The sequence below is a fragment of the Gobio gobio genome (assembly GCF_949357685.1).
Source record: "Gobio gobio genome assembly, chromosome: 15".
In the NCBI taxonomy this organism is placed as follows: domain Eukaryota; kingdom Metazoa; phylum Chordata; class Actinopteri; order Cypriniformes; family Gobionidae; genus Gobio; species Gobio gobio.
The window spans coordinates 35,979,159-35,996,850 of record NC_137108.1 but is presented as its reverse complement, the minus strand read 5'-3'; the positions used below and the strand labels follow the sequence as shown (position 1 = coordinate 35,996,850).

Genomic DNA, 17,692 nt, shown 5'->3' with positions numbered 1-17,692 from the left:
AAGCACAGTGCAGCGCTTCCAGGTTCTACGTCTGAACGCAGGCTCATTATTGGCTAGCTCCTGCGTCAGCATCACACGCACGCACGTGAACATTGTCAGCCAATGGTAAGCTGGCATTCTGATGTAGAACTCGGAAACGCTGCGCTGTATTTACTACGTCAACAGAGTAGGAGAATGACGTTGAAGAGAAGAGATTGTTGTTTGTTTGTTTTTTTGCGCACAAAAAGTATTCTCGTCACTTCAGAAAATTAAGGTTGAACCACTGGAGTCACATGGACTATTTTAAAGATGTCTTTACTACCTTTCTGGACTTTGAACGTTGCAATCACATTGCTGCCTAGCGAGGGGTCAGAGAGCTCTCTGATTTCATCAAAAATATCTATATTAGTGTTCCAAAGATGAACGAAAGTCGTGGGATGAGATGCGTAAGAAATTAGTCTTAAACACAAGAGTGTTTTGAGGACAAAAACATGGCCACATTACCACCTCGGGTGTGCATTATTTTCTAATAATTCGACGGCCCGTCGTCAATTATTCCTTACTTATTGAATTCAATTATTTATAGAGACAGCATAAATGAATGTGGCCATTTATATTATGTGTATCTTCTTCTAGCTTGTGATGCTCGCGAGCAGCAGATGTGGATGACCCAGCTTCAGCTGTGTGCCCGCCGCCACTCCGACGGCAGTGCCAAGGTAACCCAGTTACATTTAACTCGGCACACTGTGCTCTCATTTCCTTCCTTTACATCTCTTTCACTCCCTCTTGCTTTTGATAGCACAATGTTTGTCTTGAGGCTCTCCTTTGATTTTGTTCGCCCTGTCATCGACGATGTACTTACTGTCCTTTCTGTAAGTGCCTCTTGTCATCCTTCCTGTCTTTGTCTCTCTCTCTCGTTCTCACTCTCACATTCTCTGCATTGACTGGCTCGCTCTCCATTTCCTCTGACCTCTCCAGGCGCTACTCCGATGAAAAATTGCCCCTGTAGTCATGTGATTTGTGATGCTGTTTACTTTCTCTGTCTCTATTCAGCAGAGAATAAAGTTCATCACATTAGACATAAAGTTCATTGTAATGGGTGGCATTTGCAATGACGTCTTGAGTTTGCTTATTTGGTCGAGATGTGCTATCACGTTTCTAACCTTTCTAAGTGACTTACCTCATAGTTTTAGCTTGGCGGATGATACAACGGGTGAAAAAAATAGTTTTAGTTCACAAATAACAACATTATGATGGTGCCTTCTGTGAAATTTTCTTCAGAAAATGCAAAGTATTCTAATATCATGCTCATATATAGCATTGCTATTGTTATTCACAGGTTTTAGTTATGATTATTGTAATTCAGTGAGGAATAAAACAAGTAGCTGTATGGAGACAAATGATCTATGCAGCTAACATCTCACCTGACATGATCATTTACTGTGAGGTGTAGTCTCATTTCTCTTTTATCCACGTGGCACGGTTTATCTTTGTCCAAAAATATAAACAATCGTCTGATACCGAGAGGAGAAACAGGCTTATCTTTATTGTGTCAGTTCACATACCATGTGATAAAAACACATTGCGTGTCACGCTCTGTTTCCCACTATTGCCTGACTTTGAACACAGTGATTTGTATGTTTAACCTTTTCTGAGTTAATCTTTAAGCGTTCGCCTCCTTAGAAACGTGTCATTAAGTCATTCTTCAAGATGCATAATGTTGGTTTTGCAGCCTAAAAAAGATTGGATGTTTAAATGCAGAACTATGCTTTTGAAAGACTGTTTTAGGCAGATGGTGTTGTGTCCAATTATTTATTGTAATTTGCAGTGCTCTTGAGTGGCAGAATAATGATAACTCCAGTCAGATCTGAAAATGAGCGTTTACGTATGGGTGAGAGCAGCATTATCCACTAATTTAGAGCATGTGTTAAATGGAATGGAATGGAATGGAATTTAGCCTTGAGGCTAAAACATTGTTTGACTTCTATTAGCTTTCATTTTCAATATATGTCCAACAAATGGCAGTCTAATAACACAACCCTACAACCCAGTGTTAGCAGCTAATGTATTCTTAAAAGAAGGAAAAATCCTTGCAGTCTCTTTGATTAATCACATTATAAGCAAAGTAATTTGAAACCACACAAATCTGGGCCTTGTCTTCTTCATCGGCCTATGGCCAAATACATTACCAGTGTGTTATATTTATTCATTTAATGACTAAATCTATAATGCATGCAACAGATGCTCCATGGATTCTCTATACTCAGTGTACTTGTTTTTTATTTTTAACATAGCTGTAAAAATTGGTGTATGGGTCAATTGCATGACGTGCATATTCTTGTGTCCAAGTGCATCATTTCCTTTTAAAATAATTTGATAGATTCGTGACATATCACTTTATTCTATAAAATCTATTTAGTTAGAATTGTATCTATTATTTAAATAATACAGATTATTTTGTGTTTTGTTAACTTAAACCCCCAAAATATCAGGTGGTGCAACTTTCCGAACAAATTAACAGACTAAGAAAACTATTTAAAATGGTGTCTTAATATTTAAAAAATAAAAAATAAATACTATGGCATCATTTTATTTTTGAAACCTTTCATATAAACACATTTTATAAATATCAGTAATTTTAAAGCTGTTGAGATAATTGAAAAGCTTCTGTCCAGCAATTTGTATAATCTCAAATGTCAGCGTGGCACAACTGCAAACATGGTTATTTTATTGTGAATTGACAAGGTAACAACCAGAAACATGAGAATGCATCATCCAGAGGAGCCCAACTGGCAGAGTGAAAAGGTTTGTAGATCTGTATCAAATACTGGTAAAAACTGCTAATTTCATGTAAGAGGCTGGTACACTTTCCATGTCAGGTGGTACAACTACAGTATCCAACTATTTGGTTGTACTGCCTGACATAAAAACAGTAAAAAACAAAAATATATTTTTTAGTGTAAGAGGTTGGTACACTTTTCATGTCAGGTGGTACAACTACAGTATATACAACATTTTACATACAACTATTTGATTGTACCACCTGACATAAAAACAGTAAACATGTGAACACGTTGAAATGTTATTTAACAACAGAAACTTGTTTAAACACATTGTTCATGACTCAAAAACTTTACATCAGCTTTGAAAAGATAAAAAAAAAAACTTTTTTAAGCTTTATTAGTCAATGTTCCGTTCCGTGTTTTATTATTTATTGCACTGATTATTACCTGCTGCAGTGTTGGCACGATACTGTTATGTTTTTCTTAAAGGTCCATTATGTAATTTTGTCAACTTACAAAATATTTATAATTAAATTGCACTTTTGGAAATCATTTAAAACTTTTATTCAGCAAGAACACATTAAACGGATCAAAAGTGAGAGTAAAGACATTTACAGTACATTGCTACAAAATATTTCTATTTCAAATGCATGCTTTTCTATTGAGCTTTCTATTCATAATAATGAATTCTGAAGAAAAAACAGTTTTCACAATAATATTAAGCAACACAGCTGTTTTCAACATTTGATCATGATCATGTGACCAAATAAATGCAGCCTTGGTGAGCATTACGGGCTATATATATTTATTTTTGTGGTTTTAGATCACGGCTGAAATCTCAGCCGTCTGAACAATGGACTGCCATTTGACTGCAAGAATGAGGTTGGGGAGCTCCATCACCTGAATAAAATACCCATTCCCGCTTGTACATAAAACCTCGTAGTGTGGTCTCATTTTGGGCTGTATCAAAGATTGCGGTCTTCCTCATTTTGAAGCACCCAGAGGAACAATGTTCCCTGTAGTTTAATACGAATACACATGTGCTATTACATTTAGGTTTTTGTTTTGTTTTTAACCGAACCACATCCTCTGTTTGTTTGAAATGAATCATTTTTGATATAGAACATTACTTTACAAAAAAATTTCAGACTAGCTGCATTCCCTGTGTTTTGTGGCAATTCAGTTCTTTTTAGTGGTACTTGCCAAAATTTCACAATAGACTTGCGTACACTACTGTTCAAAAGTGAAATCTTTTTTTATTTTTTTCAGCTGTGAAATATTATTACAATTTAAAATACTGTTTTCTATTTTAATGCTTTAAAATGTTTCAGCAGTCTTCAGTGTCACATCCTTCAGAAATCATTATTTTATGCAGATTTCTTATAATTATCAGTTTTGAAAATAGTTGTGCTGCTGAAATATCTTTTGTAGGAACCGTGATTTAATGGATTTTGATAAATAATAAACAAGTTCAAAGGAACAGCATTTATTTAATAAAAAATACAGTAAAAATACAGTAAAAACAGTAAAATTGTGAAATATTACTACAATTTTAATTAAATAAATTCTATATAAATTAATTTTAAAGGGGTGGTTGATTATGATATCACTTTTTTTAAACTTTAGTTAGCGTGCAATGTTACTGTTAGAGCATAAACAACATCTGCAAAGTTATAACGATCAAAGAAAAAAGGAGATATTTTCTGTTAAAGACATCGCTTTTTAAGGACTACAACAAGTGGCTGGTAGGGACTACAACGAGCTTATTCATGAGTTAGTGACATCACTTAACTAAAAATGACATAAACCCCCGGGAACGCACAACAAAGGGGGGGAGGCCATGTTGAGAAGAGGAAGAGTTGTTGTAGAAGAGCACATGTGGGAGTCTGCTCAAGCTGTCGCATCCATCTTTTCACATTTATTGCAATACAGTACGTAACACAAATGCAATAGCATGTCATAAAAGATGACAACATAAGTTCTAACCATAATTAAACGAAACTACAGTATACCTGTTCTATCTTCATGCAGCATATATTCTCTAGCTCTGTAGGCATCTTACAACAGTTCCCACACGAGCGATTAATAGATTATCATGACAGAATATGCTAATCAATGATTAGCGAATTAATGACATATCTCCACATCAGCTACATAAATTCATCAACTAACCATTCAGAAACGTCCTGTTGCATTCTACATGTTGTCACTTCTTGGGTCTCTCCATCATTGTCCGACTCCGGTTTGAATATAAAAGGCTGACCTTTTCAGTGCGTGTCTGCGTGAGATAATTGGAGCTGCTAACTCGAGCTCTTGAAGCCCCGCCCTTTTCTTGAAAGGAGGCTGGGAGCAGTAGCTTATTTGCATTTAAAGGAACGCATACAAAAACGACGCGTTTCTGTGGGGTATTTTGAGCAAAAACTTCACATACACACTCTGGGGACATCAAAGTAAAAAGGGGCATTGTAAAAAAGGGGCATTATAGGACCCCTTAAAATGTAATTTATTCCTATTATGGTGAAGCTGAATTTTCAGCATCATTACTCACATGATCCTTAAGAAATCTGATTTGCTGCTCAAGAAATATTTATTATCATCCATGTTGAAAACAGTTGTAATGCTTCATATTTTTAAACGGCATTTATTTTAAATATAAGTAACAGTAATAATAAAATAAAATACCACAAGCTTTTGAATGGTAGTGTACATTAAATAATAGACCCGAACTATGGACGAAAATATCATAGAAAGGTCTTTTGTAGAAGCCACGAAGCAGCGCGGTAATAAACATTCCCAAGCCTTTAGCAAACCCAGAAGCATTGTGGAAGAAAGTTTTGCACATTGTCTTAAAAAAAGTATGAATCTAGTTGGACTTGCAATTTAGTGACATTTGCGAAAGCATGCATTAGACACTTGCCACTGTGCATTTTTCATCAGCAGCGCCCTAAATGTTTTTGTGAATCATGGGAAAAAAATGATGTCTCTGATTAGCTTTGATGGAATGAGATTGCAGTTCTCAGGTTGTACCGGGGAGCTTTTAGAGATGAAAGCATTTCAAACGAGTGACAACCTTTATCTCTCTGCTGCGGAGAACAGTACTCCACAGTAAGCTCTCTCCTCCTCTCTCTGCCGTCTCATATTGCACTCCCTCCATGCACTGCCCTTGCTTCCTCTCCCCCTCCCTGTCTGAATGTGGCTGCTGTCTTGGTCGTGTCAGGCCGATGATGCTCTTTTGCGTGATGGCAGACCGTGCTGGTGGCACAGGGCCGGTTTCTGTGCCCGTGGGGAAGCGAGGTCGGGGCGCCTGCTCTCCCTCTCATTCCTGCTGCTGCCATTGCTGCTGTCTCTTTCAGGGCTGCACCTCCTCCTCCTCCTGCAACACCTCCTCTTCCTCCTCATCCGGCCGGACCCGCAGCTTCTCCCTGCACCCACACCCCGTCCCACAGTGCTCCTCCATCTCCGCCCAAAGGCAGACCCCCCAGCATGGGACACAGCCCGCATCTGTCATCTCCATCACCCACCACAAGTCCCCCACCGCCAGCCACCGGGCCTGCAGTCAGCACCCTGCAGGACTGCACCAGGTCAAAGAGGTATGGACGGCGTCAGACAGAGCCAGCTAGCCGGAGTCTGTCATAGTTTTTTTATTTGATTTAACCTTTGGATGCAAATTTGTTAGGATTTTTTAGTAGTTCAGATTTTTTTGGGCTGTCAATATTTTCACTATAGCCCCACCACAATAATTACAAATTTTGGTTTTAACGATGTATTTTTTTATTAAATTTAGTATTACAATAATGAAAATACCCATTTATTAAATATAAAATATGTATCTATTCCATTTGTATCTAATATATATATATATATATATATATATATATATATATATATATATATATATATATATATATATATATATATATATATATATATATATATATATATATATATATATAGTAAATAGTATAAAAATGTATTTTATATAAAATATTACATTTGAATTTATCAATACAATATTTAATTGCAAATTTTATATATAATTATAAACATTTGTAAAATAAATTGTCTTTGTATATATATTCTTTATATGAAAAAAAAAAAAAAAAAAAAAAAAAAAAAAAAAAAAAATATATATATATATATATATATATATATATATATATATATATATATATATATATATATATATAAAAAAACTTTTTGCATTAAAAGTTACATTTTAGTTTAAAAAACATTTATTTATTAATTTGTTGATTACATTTTTATTCTTACCACCATATTTCTATATAAAATATAAAAGTGGCATAACAATATAGAAAGATATATAAAATGTTTATATACTATATATAACACGTACATATACATGCAACATAAAACATATAACATAAAAAATGTATATATATTTATTGCTGTCAAATCGATTCATCGTGATAAATCACATCTAATATAAAAGTTTGTAAATATATAATATACTGTATTTGTATATATACACACACACACACACACACACACACACACATGCCCCATATATACTGTATTTACAAACTTTTATTAACATTTATTTACAATGTATTATTCGTGATTACTAGCACTAATACACACACACACACACACATGTTTGTTTTTGTGAAATGTGAGGACATTCCATAGGCGTAATGGTTTTTATACTGTACAAACCGTATTTTCTATCCCCTTACACTGACTCTGCCCCTAAACCTACCCATCACAGGAGACTGTGCAGTTCACTTTCTGTGAAAAAAAACTTGTTCTGTGTGATTTATAAGCATTTTGAAAAGTGAGGACATGGGGAACGTCCTCATATTTCACCCTCTTTTTGTAATACCTATGTCATACCCATGTCATTATACACATTTGTGTCCTGATATTTCACGAAAACATGCCCACACACACACACACACACACACACACACATGTTTGTTTTTGTGAAATGTGAGGACATTCCATAGGCGTAATGGTTTTTATACCGTACAAACCGTATTTTCTATCCCCTTACACTGCCCCTGCCCCTAAACCTAGCCCTCACAGGAGACTGTGCAGTTCACTTTCTGTGAAAAAAAAACTTGTTCTGTATGATTTATAAGCATTTTGAAAAGTGAGGACATGGGTAACGTCCTCATATTTCACCCTCTTTTTGTAATACCTATGTCATACCCATGTCATTATACACATTTGTGTCCTGATATTTCACAAAACCATGCCCACACACACACACACACACACACACACACACACTGTTGCAATACAGTACTTAATGGTTTGTAATTTTAATTTTTACTGATGCTTCCAGGTCAGTCAGAAATCAATTTAGCTATTTCTACTAAAACCTAATCTCTGTTAGCCAGCTAGATAGCTTTGTCACATATTTACAATCAGTTAACAATTTTCAATAAAATACACCTTATGATTAAAAATTGGCTTTTAAAGATCTGTCTGTAGTAGATGTTATGCATCAAAAGGTTAAATGTAAAGTGTCTGGCTGTTCTGCGGAGGAGTTTTGGGTTGTCACATGTTAGTAGTTGTTAAACATAGCACAATGTCTCTTGCTTTAAGCTTTGAAGGCTTGATGGAGGGTCAATGTGCAGTCTGCAGCACTGGCAGTGTTGATCGGACTCCCTTATGGAACGTCTCAACCTCAGCTGGCCTGCGAGTGCTGCGTCAGCATCAGAAAGTGGCTGTTCAGCAGGAAGCTTCTGTCATCACATTGTTTTGACATTGATGCAGTGATACTTCATGATGGAGTGAGGATGTTAGAAATGGTCTGTTTTTGAGACACAACTACGCGCATTACACTCTTTCTCATTCATGATTCAGCATTGACAATTACAATTTCTTGATTACAGCAATTAACACTAATTGCTAAGACTAGCATCACTATTACTATTGCTTATGCTTAGGATTTGGATGAATTCTTAACCCTAAGTAATACACTTTGGAACGTAACTCGCCTAGTACTGATTGTGCGACAAAATATGCATAACACCTCAAACTGCTGAATCAGACTGAACATTTTTTGTCATTTAAACAGTCTCTGACTTAAAATGAAGAAGGGTTGCAAACCATCCGAGACCAGAATATGACTATTGACAGATATCAACCTGTTACTGCCAAATCTCAAACACAGAAAATCACATTGTTTTTGATACAATTTTCATATTCTCCATAGGGAAATTTTATTTTGATTTTTTTTCTTACTGGCCTACTGTAAGTAGACCGACTGTAACTATCCAACATTGTTAATCGATAGTCAATGCATTTGTTAAAGTCATCAATTTGCTGTTCATTTTTTAAAAAGAATACTTAGGTCTATATTTTGATTGATTATACGAATATTTATTATAATTATATTTTACATGGCATACATTTAAATGGACACCTGCCATGGTGTTTCTTATTTGTCGTCTCTGATCTAAGTTTAGGGTGTACACTTGTAGTTCGGTTTGCCTGGTTTGTTTGGTCCGTACCAAAAAAAAATGAGTCCAGCTTTTATGACGTATAACCTATTATGAGACGGAACTTACCTAACATCCAAAACAATGCTGTGTGTGGGGATTAATGCGCTCATTGTGTGTGCGTAGCCTGCATATGGTGGTATTTTGACCTGCTGAGAACTTGTGAAGAGCTTATAAAATGTGTAAAATAGTCAAACTGTCTGCTTGTGTAGGCGTGGTTATGTAGCCTGTTCTGAACTGTGATGGGCAACATCACGACTATGACGAGAAAAAACAGGAAAAACTGTCCTTTTTAGGGTCTCATCTTCCTGTTGCTGGTTCGTTTGGTGCGTTCATATATCTTGAACCGAACCAGAGTTTCATTTTTTTCAGCGGCCTCGGTCCACTTGTTTGCACCGGGGCTAGGATGGCAGCATTCACACTTATTTAAATAAACCGCACTAACAGAGCAAACACATTAGGCTTTGTTTTAATCGAACCAAACATGCCAAGTGTGAAGACACCCTGTGTGTTATAAGCTGATGCGCCCATAGACTGGATGCTCCGTAAGTACACTATATTGCCAAAAGTTTTGGGACGCCTGCCTTTACATCCACATGAACTTTAATGACATCCAATTCTTAATCCGTAGGGTTTAATATGGAGTTGGCCCACCCTTTGCAGCTATAACAGCTTCAACTCTTCAGGGAAGAATTTCCACAAGGTTTAGGAGTGTGTTTATGGGAATTTTTAACCATTCTTCTAAAAGCGCATTTTTGAGGTCAGGCACTAATGTTGGACAGTTCCTCCACACCAAACTCGCTCATCCATGTCTTTATGAACCTTGCTTTGTGCACTGGTGCGCAGTCATGTTAGAACAGGACGGGGCCATCCCCAAACTGTTCCCACAAAATTGGGAGCATAAAATTGTCCAAAATGTCTTAGTATGCTGAAGCATTAAGAGTTCCTTTCACTGGAACTAAGGGGCCAAGCCCAACCCTGAAAAACAACCACACACCATAATCCCCCCTTCACCAAATTTACGCTTGGCACAATGCAGTGAGTAGTCCATCGGATTGCCAGACAGAGAAGCATGATTCCGTCACTCTAGAGTCCAGTGACGCCGTGATTTACACCACAGCATCCGACGCTTTGCATTGCACTTGGTGATGTAAGGCTTGGATGCAGCTGCTCGGCCATGGAAACCCATTCCATGAAGCTCTCTACTCACTGTTCTTGAGCTAATCTGAAGGCCACACAAAGTTTGGAGGTCTGTAGCTATTGACTTTTTTTCAAATTGGCGACTTCTGCACACTGTGCGCCTCAGCATGCGCTGACCCCGCTCTGTGATTTTTATAGGCCTATCACTTTGTGGCTGAGTTGTTGTTGTTCCCAATTGCTTCCATGTTATAATACCACTAACAATTGTCCGTATAATATTTAGTAGTGAGGAAATTTCCCAAACGGACTTATTGCACGGGTGGCAACCTATCACGGTACCACGCTTAAATTCACTGAGCTCCTGAGAACGACCCATTCTTCCACAAATGTTTGTAGAAGCGTCTGCTTGCCTAGGTGCTTGATTGTATACACCTGTGGCCATGGAAGAGATTGGAACACATGCATTCAAAGATTTGGAGGGGTGTCCCAATACTTTTGGCAATATAGTGTATGTCATTTCTGTGACACTAGTGGCCCCTTTCATGTGTCACTCAAACAACACGATCACAGCTTTTATGGTTGCTTGTGAAGGCATGTCTAAACAGGTAAATATAGGCTACTTTCAATAAAAGGTCCAACACATTATAAATACTTTTAGCTGTGTTGCTATGTGTCATGAGAGTAAGCAACGAGTTGGAAACACTCTGTCTAGAGCGAACACAAGCGTCTCGCTTATTATAATCCATATACTGTATAAAACAAGTTATAAACCCATCCAGCGTAGCTGCACGAGGAACATTCTTTGACATGATGCGCCACCCAGCATACCCGGTTAAAGAAGTCACCACTTGCCAATGATATGTATTATATCTTTATAATATCACTTAATAATATCACTACATATAGAATAAATGGATCTTTAGATAAAAGCATAAAGCTAAGTTACCATTTATGTTTTTGCAAGGTCCCTCACATTTATAAACAAATCATATCTAAGACACTTTCTTTTTGCTTTGTTCTGTCAGCTTGTATGACCCTGCCTTGGTGTGACATTTTCATGACAACCAGCTGCCTTTTTGGGCTCTTAGGCCATATTTTTGTCCTCGAATTAGACAACACTGTCACTTTCGCTGACAGTACAAAGGAAACATGCCGCAAGTCATTGGAAACCAGCTGAGACTCATGAAATGTGCTTTCAAAATGTGTGTGTATCTAAGCAATGAGGTGGAAATTATTATTAGCAATCTCTCTGAATATCTTGCCAGTGTATATTTTACTGGGTGTAATGTTGGCAAGCGTATTTAAAGGGATAGTTCAAGTAAAATGTAAAACTTCATTTTTTTTTACTCACCCTCGTTTCATTGTAAACCTGTATTACTTTCTTAGGAACGACATGAGGGAGAGTAAGTTTACATTTTTTGAGTAACTATCCCTCTAAAGTGAGTGCAATAGCTTAATGACATTCTCTTTTATATGAAGCATTTTGTGGAGTATTCAATCATCCTCTCATTCGTTTTCAGTCAAGCCCATCTTTCCTGGTCTTGAGCCAATCCACTCCAATACACACATTTAAACTCACCCTGGCCCATTTACACCTGCTGATATAGAGTTCAAAGAGTGATCTTTGGGCTGTCAATCAAAGATGTGGCTTGGGCCTGTGCTTTTGAAAAGAGTGACCTCTTCTCCTCTGCAGACTGGAGATAGCCGAGATGCATTGCTTTTTTCATATTCAAACCAATTGCTTTCATCTCCAAAACCTTTTTTCAGCAGGTGGAATTTTTTTGCCGTATATTTTGAAGTTTGGCTTAAAGTTTTTTCCCCCTCCATCAGCTCTACATATTCTGTAGACGTATTAACATAAAGTCTTTCATGTTCAAAGTTTTCTTTTATGCACCACTAGCGAGCCTAAACTGAAAAATACTTTTTTTTTTTTTTTAATTCGGAACACTCCCCCATCTGCCCCTGTTGGCCACAAACCAACCTACAAATGGCTTAGTTACTCACACTACCGTTCAGAAGGTTGGGGTATGGAAAGAATATTGACCATTAATGATTTTTTTTTAAGTCTCTTGTGCTCACCAAAGCTGCATTTTTACAGCAAAAACAGTAATATTGTTATATATTACTACTACCTATCAATATTGACACAGTTCTGCTGCCTAATATTTTTGCAGGATTCTTTGAAATCTCAAAAGAACAGCATTTATTTTAAATTGAAAATTTTATAACAATGTAAAAATCTTTTCTGTCACTTTTGATCAATTTAATACACCCTTGCTGAATGAAAGTGTTACTTTTTTTCCCTCCAAAATAAAAGTATAATCTAGACCCCAAACCTTTGACCAGTAGTGTATAGCCTGGATTTTAAGCTGTAATAGAAAGCATTGAAATATTGAAAGAAATGACACACATCACCTCTTGATACGGTTTTGAAAGGATCCTTGAATTGAAGTGACTGCCATTATAGTTGCATGAAACTGTTGGCATTTTAATTATGCTGCTGCATTTATTTTTATCCATGGCTTGATGTGCAGTTAGTCACGCTGTACAAGTGTGAGTGGAAATTGCATTCACTCACAAATCATTAGCTTGTATTAGAGGTAGTGCTGTCAAACGATTAAAATATTTAATCGCGATTAATCGCATTAATGTCATAGTTAACTCACAATTAATCACAATTAATCGCACATTTTTATTTATTCTAAATGTCCCTTGATTTCTTTTTGTCCCATTATTTTTTCTTATTTTAATGCTCGTATCAACATAGAAAAGTGGATCGGCTTGCTTTGTTCAAATGTTTGTTTTATTGAAAACAACATTGGCATACTTTAGTGTTCGATTTCACACCAACATTCTCACTTGGAGCAAATAATCTCACACAATGTAACACTGCCCATCAATAAAAGGGTGAAACAAATACTTTGTTGCACAAACAGCCCCTTCAACAGCCCTTTCTAAGGGATCAAAACAGGGTGATACAAAATAAAATTACAAAGTGCACATGCAAGGTAAACTAGGACTCCGCCTATAGTGCAGTTAAACCAGGGGTCGCCAACTAGTGAACTCCGGTCCGAATCCGGACCGCGAAGCCTTTTGACATAATGAAACAGTTAACGTTGCAATGCTCAGTTACTACGTTCAGACCCAGACGCGCGGTCATCCGGTCAAGCATGCAGTGAAGAAGAGACTGATGGTGCGCTCACACCGGACGCGAATGACGCGACATGCACACCGCTTAATCCGCGCCGCAGAATGTCTATTTGCGTCTTTGCATTGACTTAAATCACTCGCGCAAAACGCTTCATTCGCGTCTGGTGTGTAGGCTACGCACCATCAGAGCAGAAAGCAGCGCTCAAGACAAGCACTTTTAGTTGAAGACCCCTGAGTTAAACCATGGCTTAATACGTTTCTCATTTCGGCGTCTCACGCTTGCCATCCACGTCTACTCTTTTAATGGCCCAAACAAGTGTGGGCAGCCGCAGCGTGCCTGATGTTTTGTTTCCGGTCTAGCTACATCCGGAGTGGTGTTGTAGTTTTTCTAACGTTACTAGTTGTTGCAACTGCATGTGAAAAAACGACAAAGTTTGTTAGACCAAAAAGAACGTTAATCTCGCGATAAAAAAATTGACGCCGTTAAAATAGGTTTGCGTTAACGCCGTTAATAACGCGTTTAACTGACAGCACTAATTAGAGGTGATCGTCTTCATAGGGATGTGCTGATGTGTCGTTTTCAAGGTGATCAGGACTTGGTTCTGTTTATGCATAACAGAATTTGGATACGGTATTGCCTATATCTTAAAGGCACAATATGTAAGATTGTTAGATTAAAATATCCAAAAACCACTAGAACAATGTTCCATATTTTGTTGACCCTGTGTACTTACATTATCCCAAATGTTGTTTCCGTAGAAATTATGGAAACACAAAAGACACTTTAATATAGTATGTATTTTATTAGACAGGCGAGCAACTGTTGTTACATTTATTAACAGAAAAGCGCAACATGGTTATTCATATTGTTAGAATCGTTTGTTTTTTTACCGCGAGTAACGTTTTTACCATGCCTCAGAGACAACTCTATTTTGTCAAGTGGCTATCATAGCATAATCAGAAAGAGCTTTATCATACAATATATTTTAAGATTAATTGCATGTCATTTAGCAACTGTCATCCTGTTTTTATTAATATGATTTTCTAATATCGATATTGATTACTGCAAAGTGCAACAAGTCTCTCATACCAGCCATCGAGTGAACACACAGAGTAACGTTATAGCATAACTTTCAACACACTCAAATGTATTTAGTATGATTAGCACTGCGTTACTCCACATTCGCAACGAAAAGAGCGGAAGTGGCTGACTGAATAATAAAAGCTCAGAGACTGGTGTTTCGCACAGGTCTCTCTCATTTGCATTCGGTCCCAAGGGCTCTCGCCGCATCCTGCTTCATACCACCGGTACTTTAATACAACTTGCATAATGCATTCGCTCATTCATGAACATGATTTCATGAACATGATCCTTTCCATCGGCTGTGGAGTTGAAGCGTGAAGACTACAACTCCCATGATTCCATGCTCATTCGCAACATCATCAAGCTACGCCTTTGTTTTGAATAAGCGACCTCTAGCGGTGAAACTTACATACTGTGCCTTTAAAGGAAACCATATGCAACACTGAGTTGACATTATTTGACCCTCATTTATTACATTTTTTTACCATTTCTTTTTACCATTTTTACACCTTCATTTTGGTATATGTTGTACAGTAAATTAGATGATGGTGTGATTTGTTTCAGTTGTCGGCGTGAATTCTTTAAGGGCGAATATTTGCATCCAAAATCATGTCTGCAAAATTTTGATTAGAAAACTACAAATTTAGATAAATTGTGGTTTAACAAGGATGTTGAAAGTAAAGTATTGCCGGAAAGTATAAAAAATTATACTTTTATTTAGCAAGATGCATTGAATTGATGTGACTGACAGTAATGACATTTATTATGTCACAATTTAAATTTAAAAAATAAATCTCTGTTCTTTTGAACTTTCTATTCATTAAAGGTCGTCATAAAAGTATCAGCAGAATATTCAGCAGCACATTGATGATAATAATAAGACATTTCACTTGAAGGATCATGTGGCTGGAGAGTAATGACTTCTGAAAATTCAGGGTTGCCATTAGGAAGGCACATTTTAAAATATATACAACTAAATAGAAAATGGTTATTTAAAATTGTAAAAATATTCACAAATTATTGTTTTTACTGTATTTTGATCAAATAAACACAGTCTTGGTGAGCATAAAAGACTTACAGTCAAAGTTTTGGATAAGATCCAGTGGAATGACATGTCCTGTAAGAGAGCAAGCGAGAGAGAAATAATGATGTGTGTGTGTGTGTGTGTGTGTAAAAGTGACAGTGATGGAGAGTGACTGAGAGAATTGTAACCTTTCTTACTATGGACATTTTGACGGTGAAAAATGAAAAAGACATGACACGAAAGACTGATTGTGTGAAGGAGGAACCAGAAGAGGGGGAGGTAAAAAGCGTAGCTGGAGAACAAGAAATAGATTTTCTGTTCATTTCATGAGTAACATGCGCTGAGAGACGTGCTATATAGAAGAAAGATGATTACACTCTTACTTTGAAAAGGAATTATGAGGAATTGGCCAGACCCAAGCCAAGGTTTTCATTAACTAATGTGCTAAACATTGGTTACATTGATCAAAGTTTCTTCTTTTGTGTTCCATGTTGGGAAGACAGTCATACAGATTTGGAATGACATGAGTGAGAATGAACTGAGAATTAACATTTTCGGGTGAACTATGCCTTTAATGCTATTTTGGTCTTTTTCACTCAGCATTATGCAACAGTTTTGAGCGTGTGATCTCTCAGCTCCTGGATCTTGATCAGTACTAAACCTCTGCGCGGGGATCCTTGGGAATTCTGTGCCGAGAGCAGGTGACAGCTGTGATGCTTGTCTCTTTCCTTTAATGCTCACACAAAAAGAGAAACGGATCAAAGAGAGAGAATAAAGAGACGGATCAATTTTTCACGAGAGCTGGGTTATGAACAACCTTAAAATCTCTCCTCTGCTCAAAGTTTGCTATGATGTATCAGACAGACAGGACAGTTATTATAAAATTCCCTTAAGTCTTTCACTTGTTGTAGAGAGAGCCGGCAGTGATATCCTGGTTCAGTGAATTATTTAAAGATGACGTCAATGTCTGTGGGACCAAACACAGTCTAACCTGTGAAACCACATTTAAAGGCGACCAGAAAATGACAATTCTGTCAGCGTTTACTCAACATCATGTTGTTCTAAACCTGGATGACTTGTTTTGTCCATGGCGGCTCAGAGAAACAATATCATTGGAATCACTTTCAGAAAGTTTTTTTTCCTGCTGAAGCCAATCCATCCTGCTTTAAAGAACTTGAGCATTTAATGTATTTTAAAGCATTTTATTGCCCTCCACTAATATTGGCACCCTTGGTAAATATGAGCAAAGGCAGCTGTGAAAATAAATCTGCATTGTTTATCCTTTTGATCTTTCATTAAAAAATGCACTAAATTCCAAGATTTTCATTGAAGTAAAATAATTAAAAGTGGGGCAGGGGGTCTCATTATGAAATAAATGTTTTTCTCTAGTTCATGTTGGCCACTTATTGGCACCCCTAGAAATAGTAAAGAGTAAATATCTCTGAAGTATATTCCCATTCATATTTAAGTTTTTTTTAGCACACCAGGATGACTTGGAGTAGGAAATTGTCCAGCCATGACATCTGTTGCACAGGAGTATAAATATGAGGAAAAACAAAGGCCACATTCCCTTAATCATTCATCACAATGAGTAAAACCAAAGAATAGAGTTCTGATTGGCAGCAAAAGATTGTTGAGCTTCACAAAATAGAAAGTGACTGTAAGAAAATTGTTAGAGCATTGAAAATCCCCATTTCCACCATCAGGGCAATAATTAAGAATTATTATAATTAATAATTTCCAATCAACTGAAGATGTTACAAATCTGCCTGGAAGAGGACGTGTGTCTATATCGTCCTAATGCACGGTGAAGAGGAGAGTTTGAGTGGCCAAAGACTCTCCAGGGATCACAGTTGGAGAATTGCAGAGATTAGTTTAGTCTTGGGGACAGAAAGCCTAAAAAAAATATCCAACAACAAGTTGTTTGGGAGGGTTTCAAGAAAAATCCTCCTCGCTCATCCAAAAACAAACTCCAGCATATTCAGTTGTCAGACACGACAAAAGGGACCTGGTTCTATGGTCAGATAAAACACACAAAAAAAGAGATTTTTGGCAGCATGGGATG

The 17,692-nt window shown here is 37.0% G+C and overlaps 1 protein-coding gene across 2 annotated transcripts in view; it reads left to right on the top strand.

Annotated features, from left to right (window-relative positions):
• osbpl10b (oxysterol binding protein-like 10b) overlaps window positions 1–17,692 on the top strand; it is a 72,449-nt gene that overhangs the window by 12,637 nt on the left and 42,120 nt on the right. Inside the window, exons 3-4 of one of the 2 annotated variants that reach the window (XM_079836590.1) lie at window positions 616–695; window positions 6,116–6,352. In XM_079836590.1, coding sequence (XP_079692716.1) covers window positions 616–695; window positions 6,116–6,352 — 317 coding nt within the window. The remainder of the gene's footprint in view (window positions 1–615; window positions 696–6,115; window positions 6,353–17,692) is intronic. The other variant, XM_079836591.1, reaches the window with a different exon arrangement.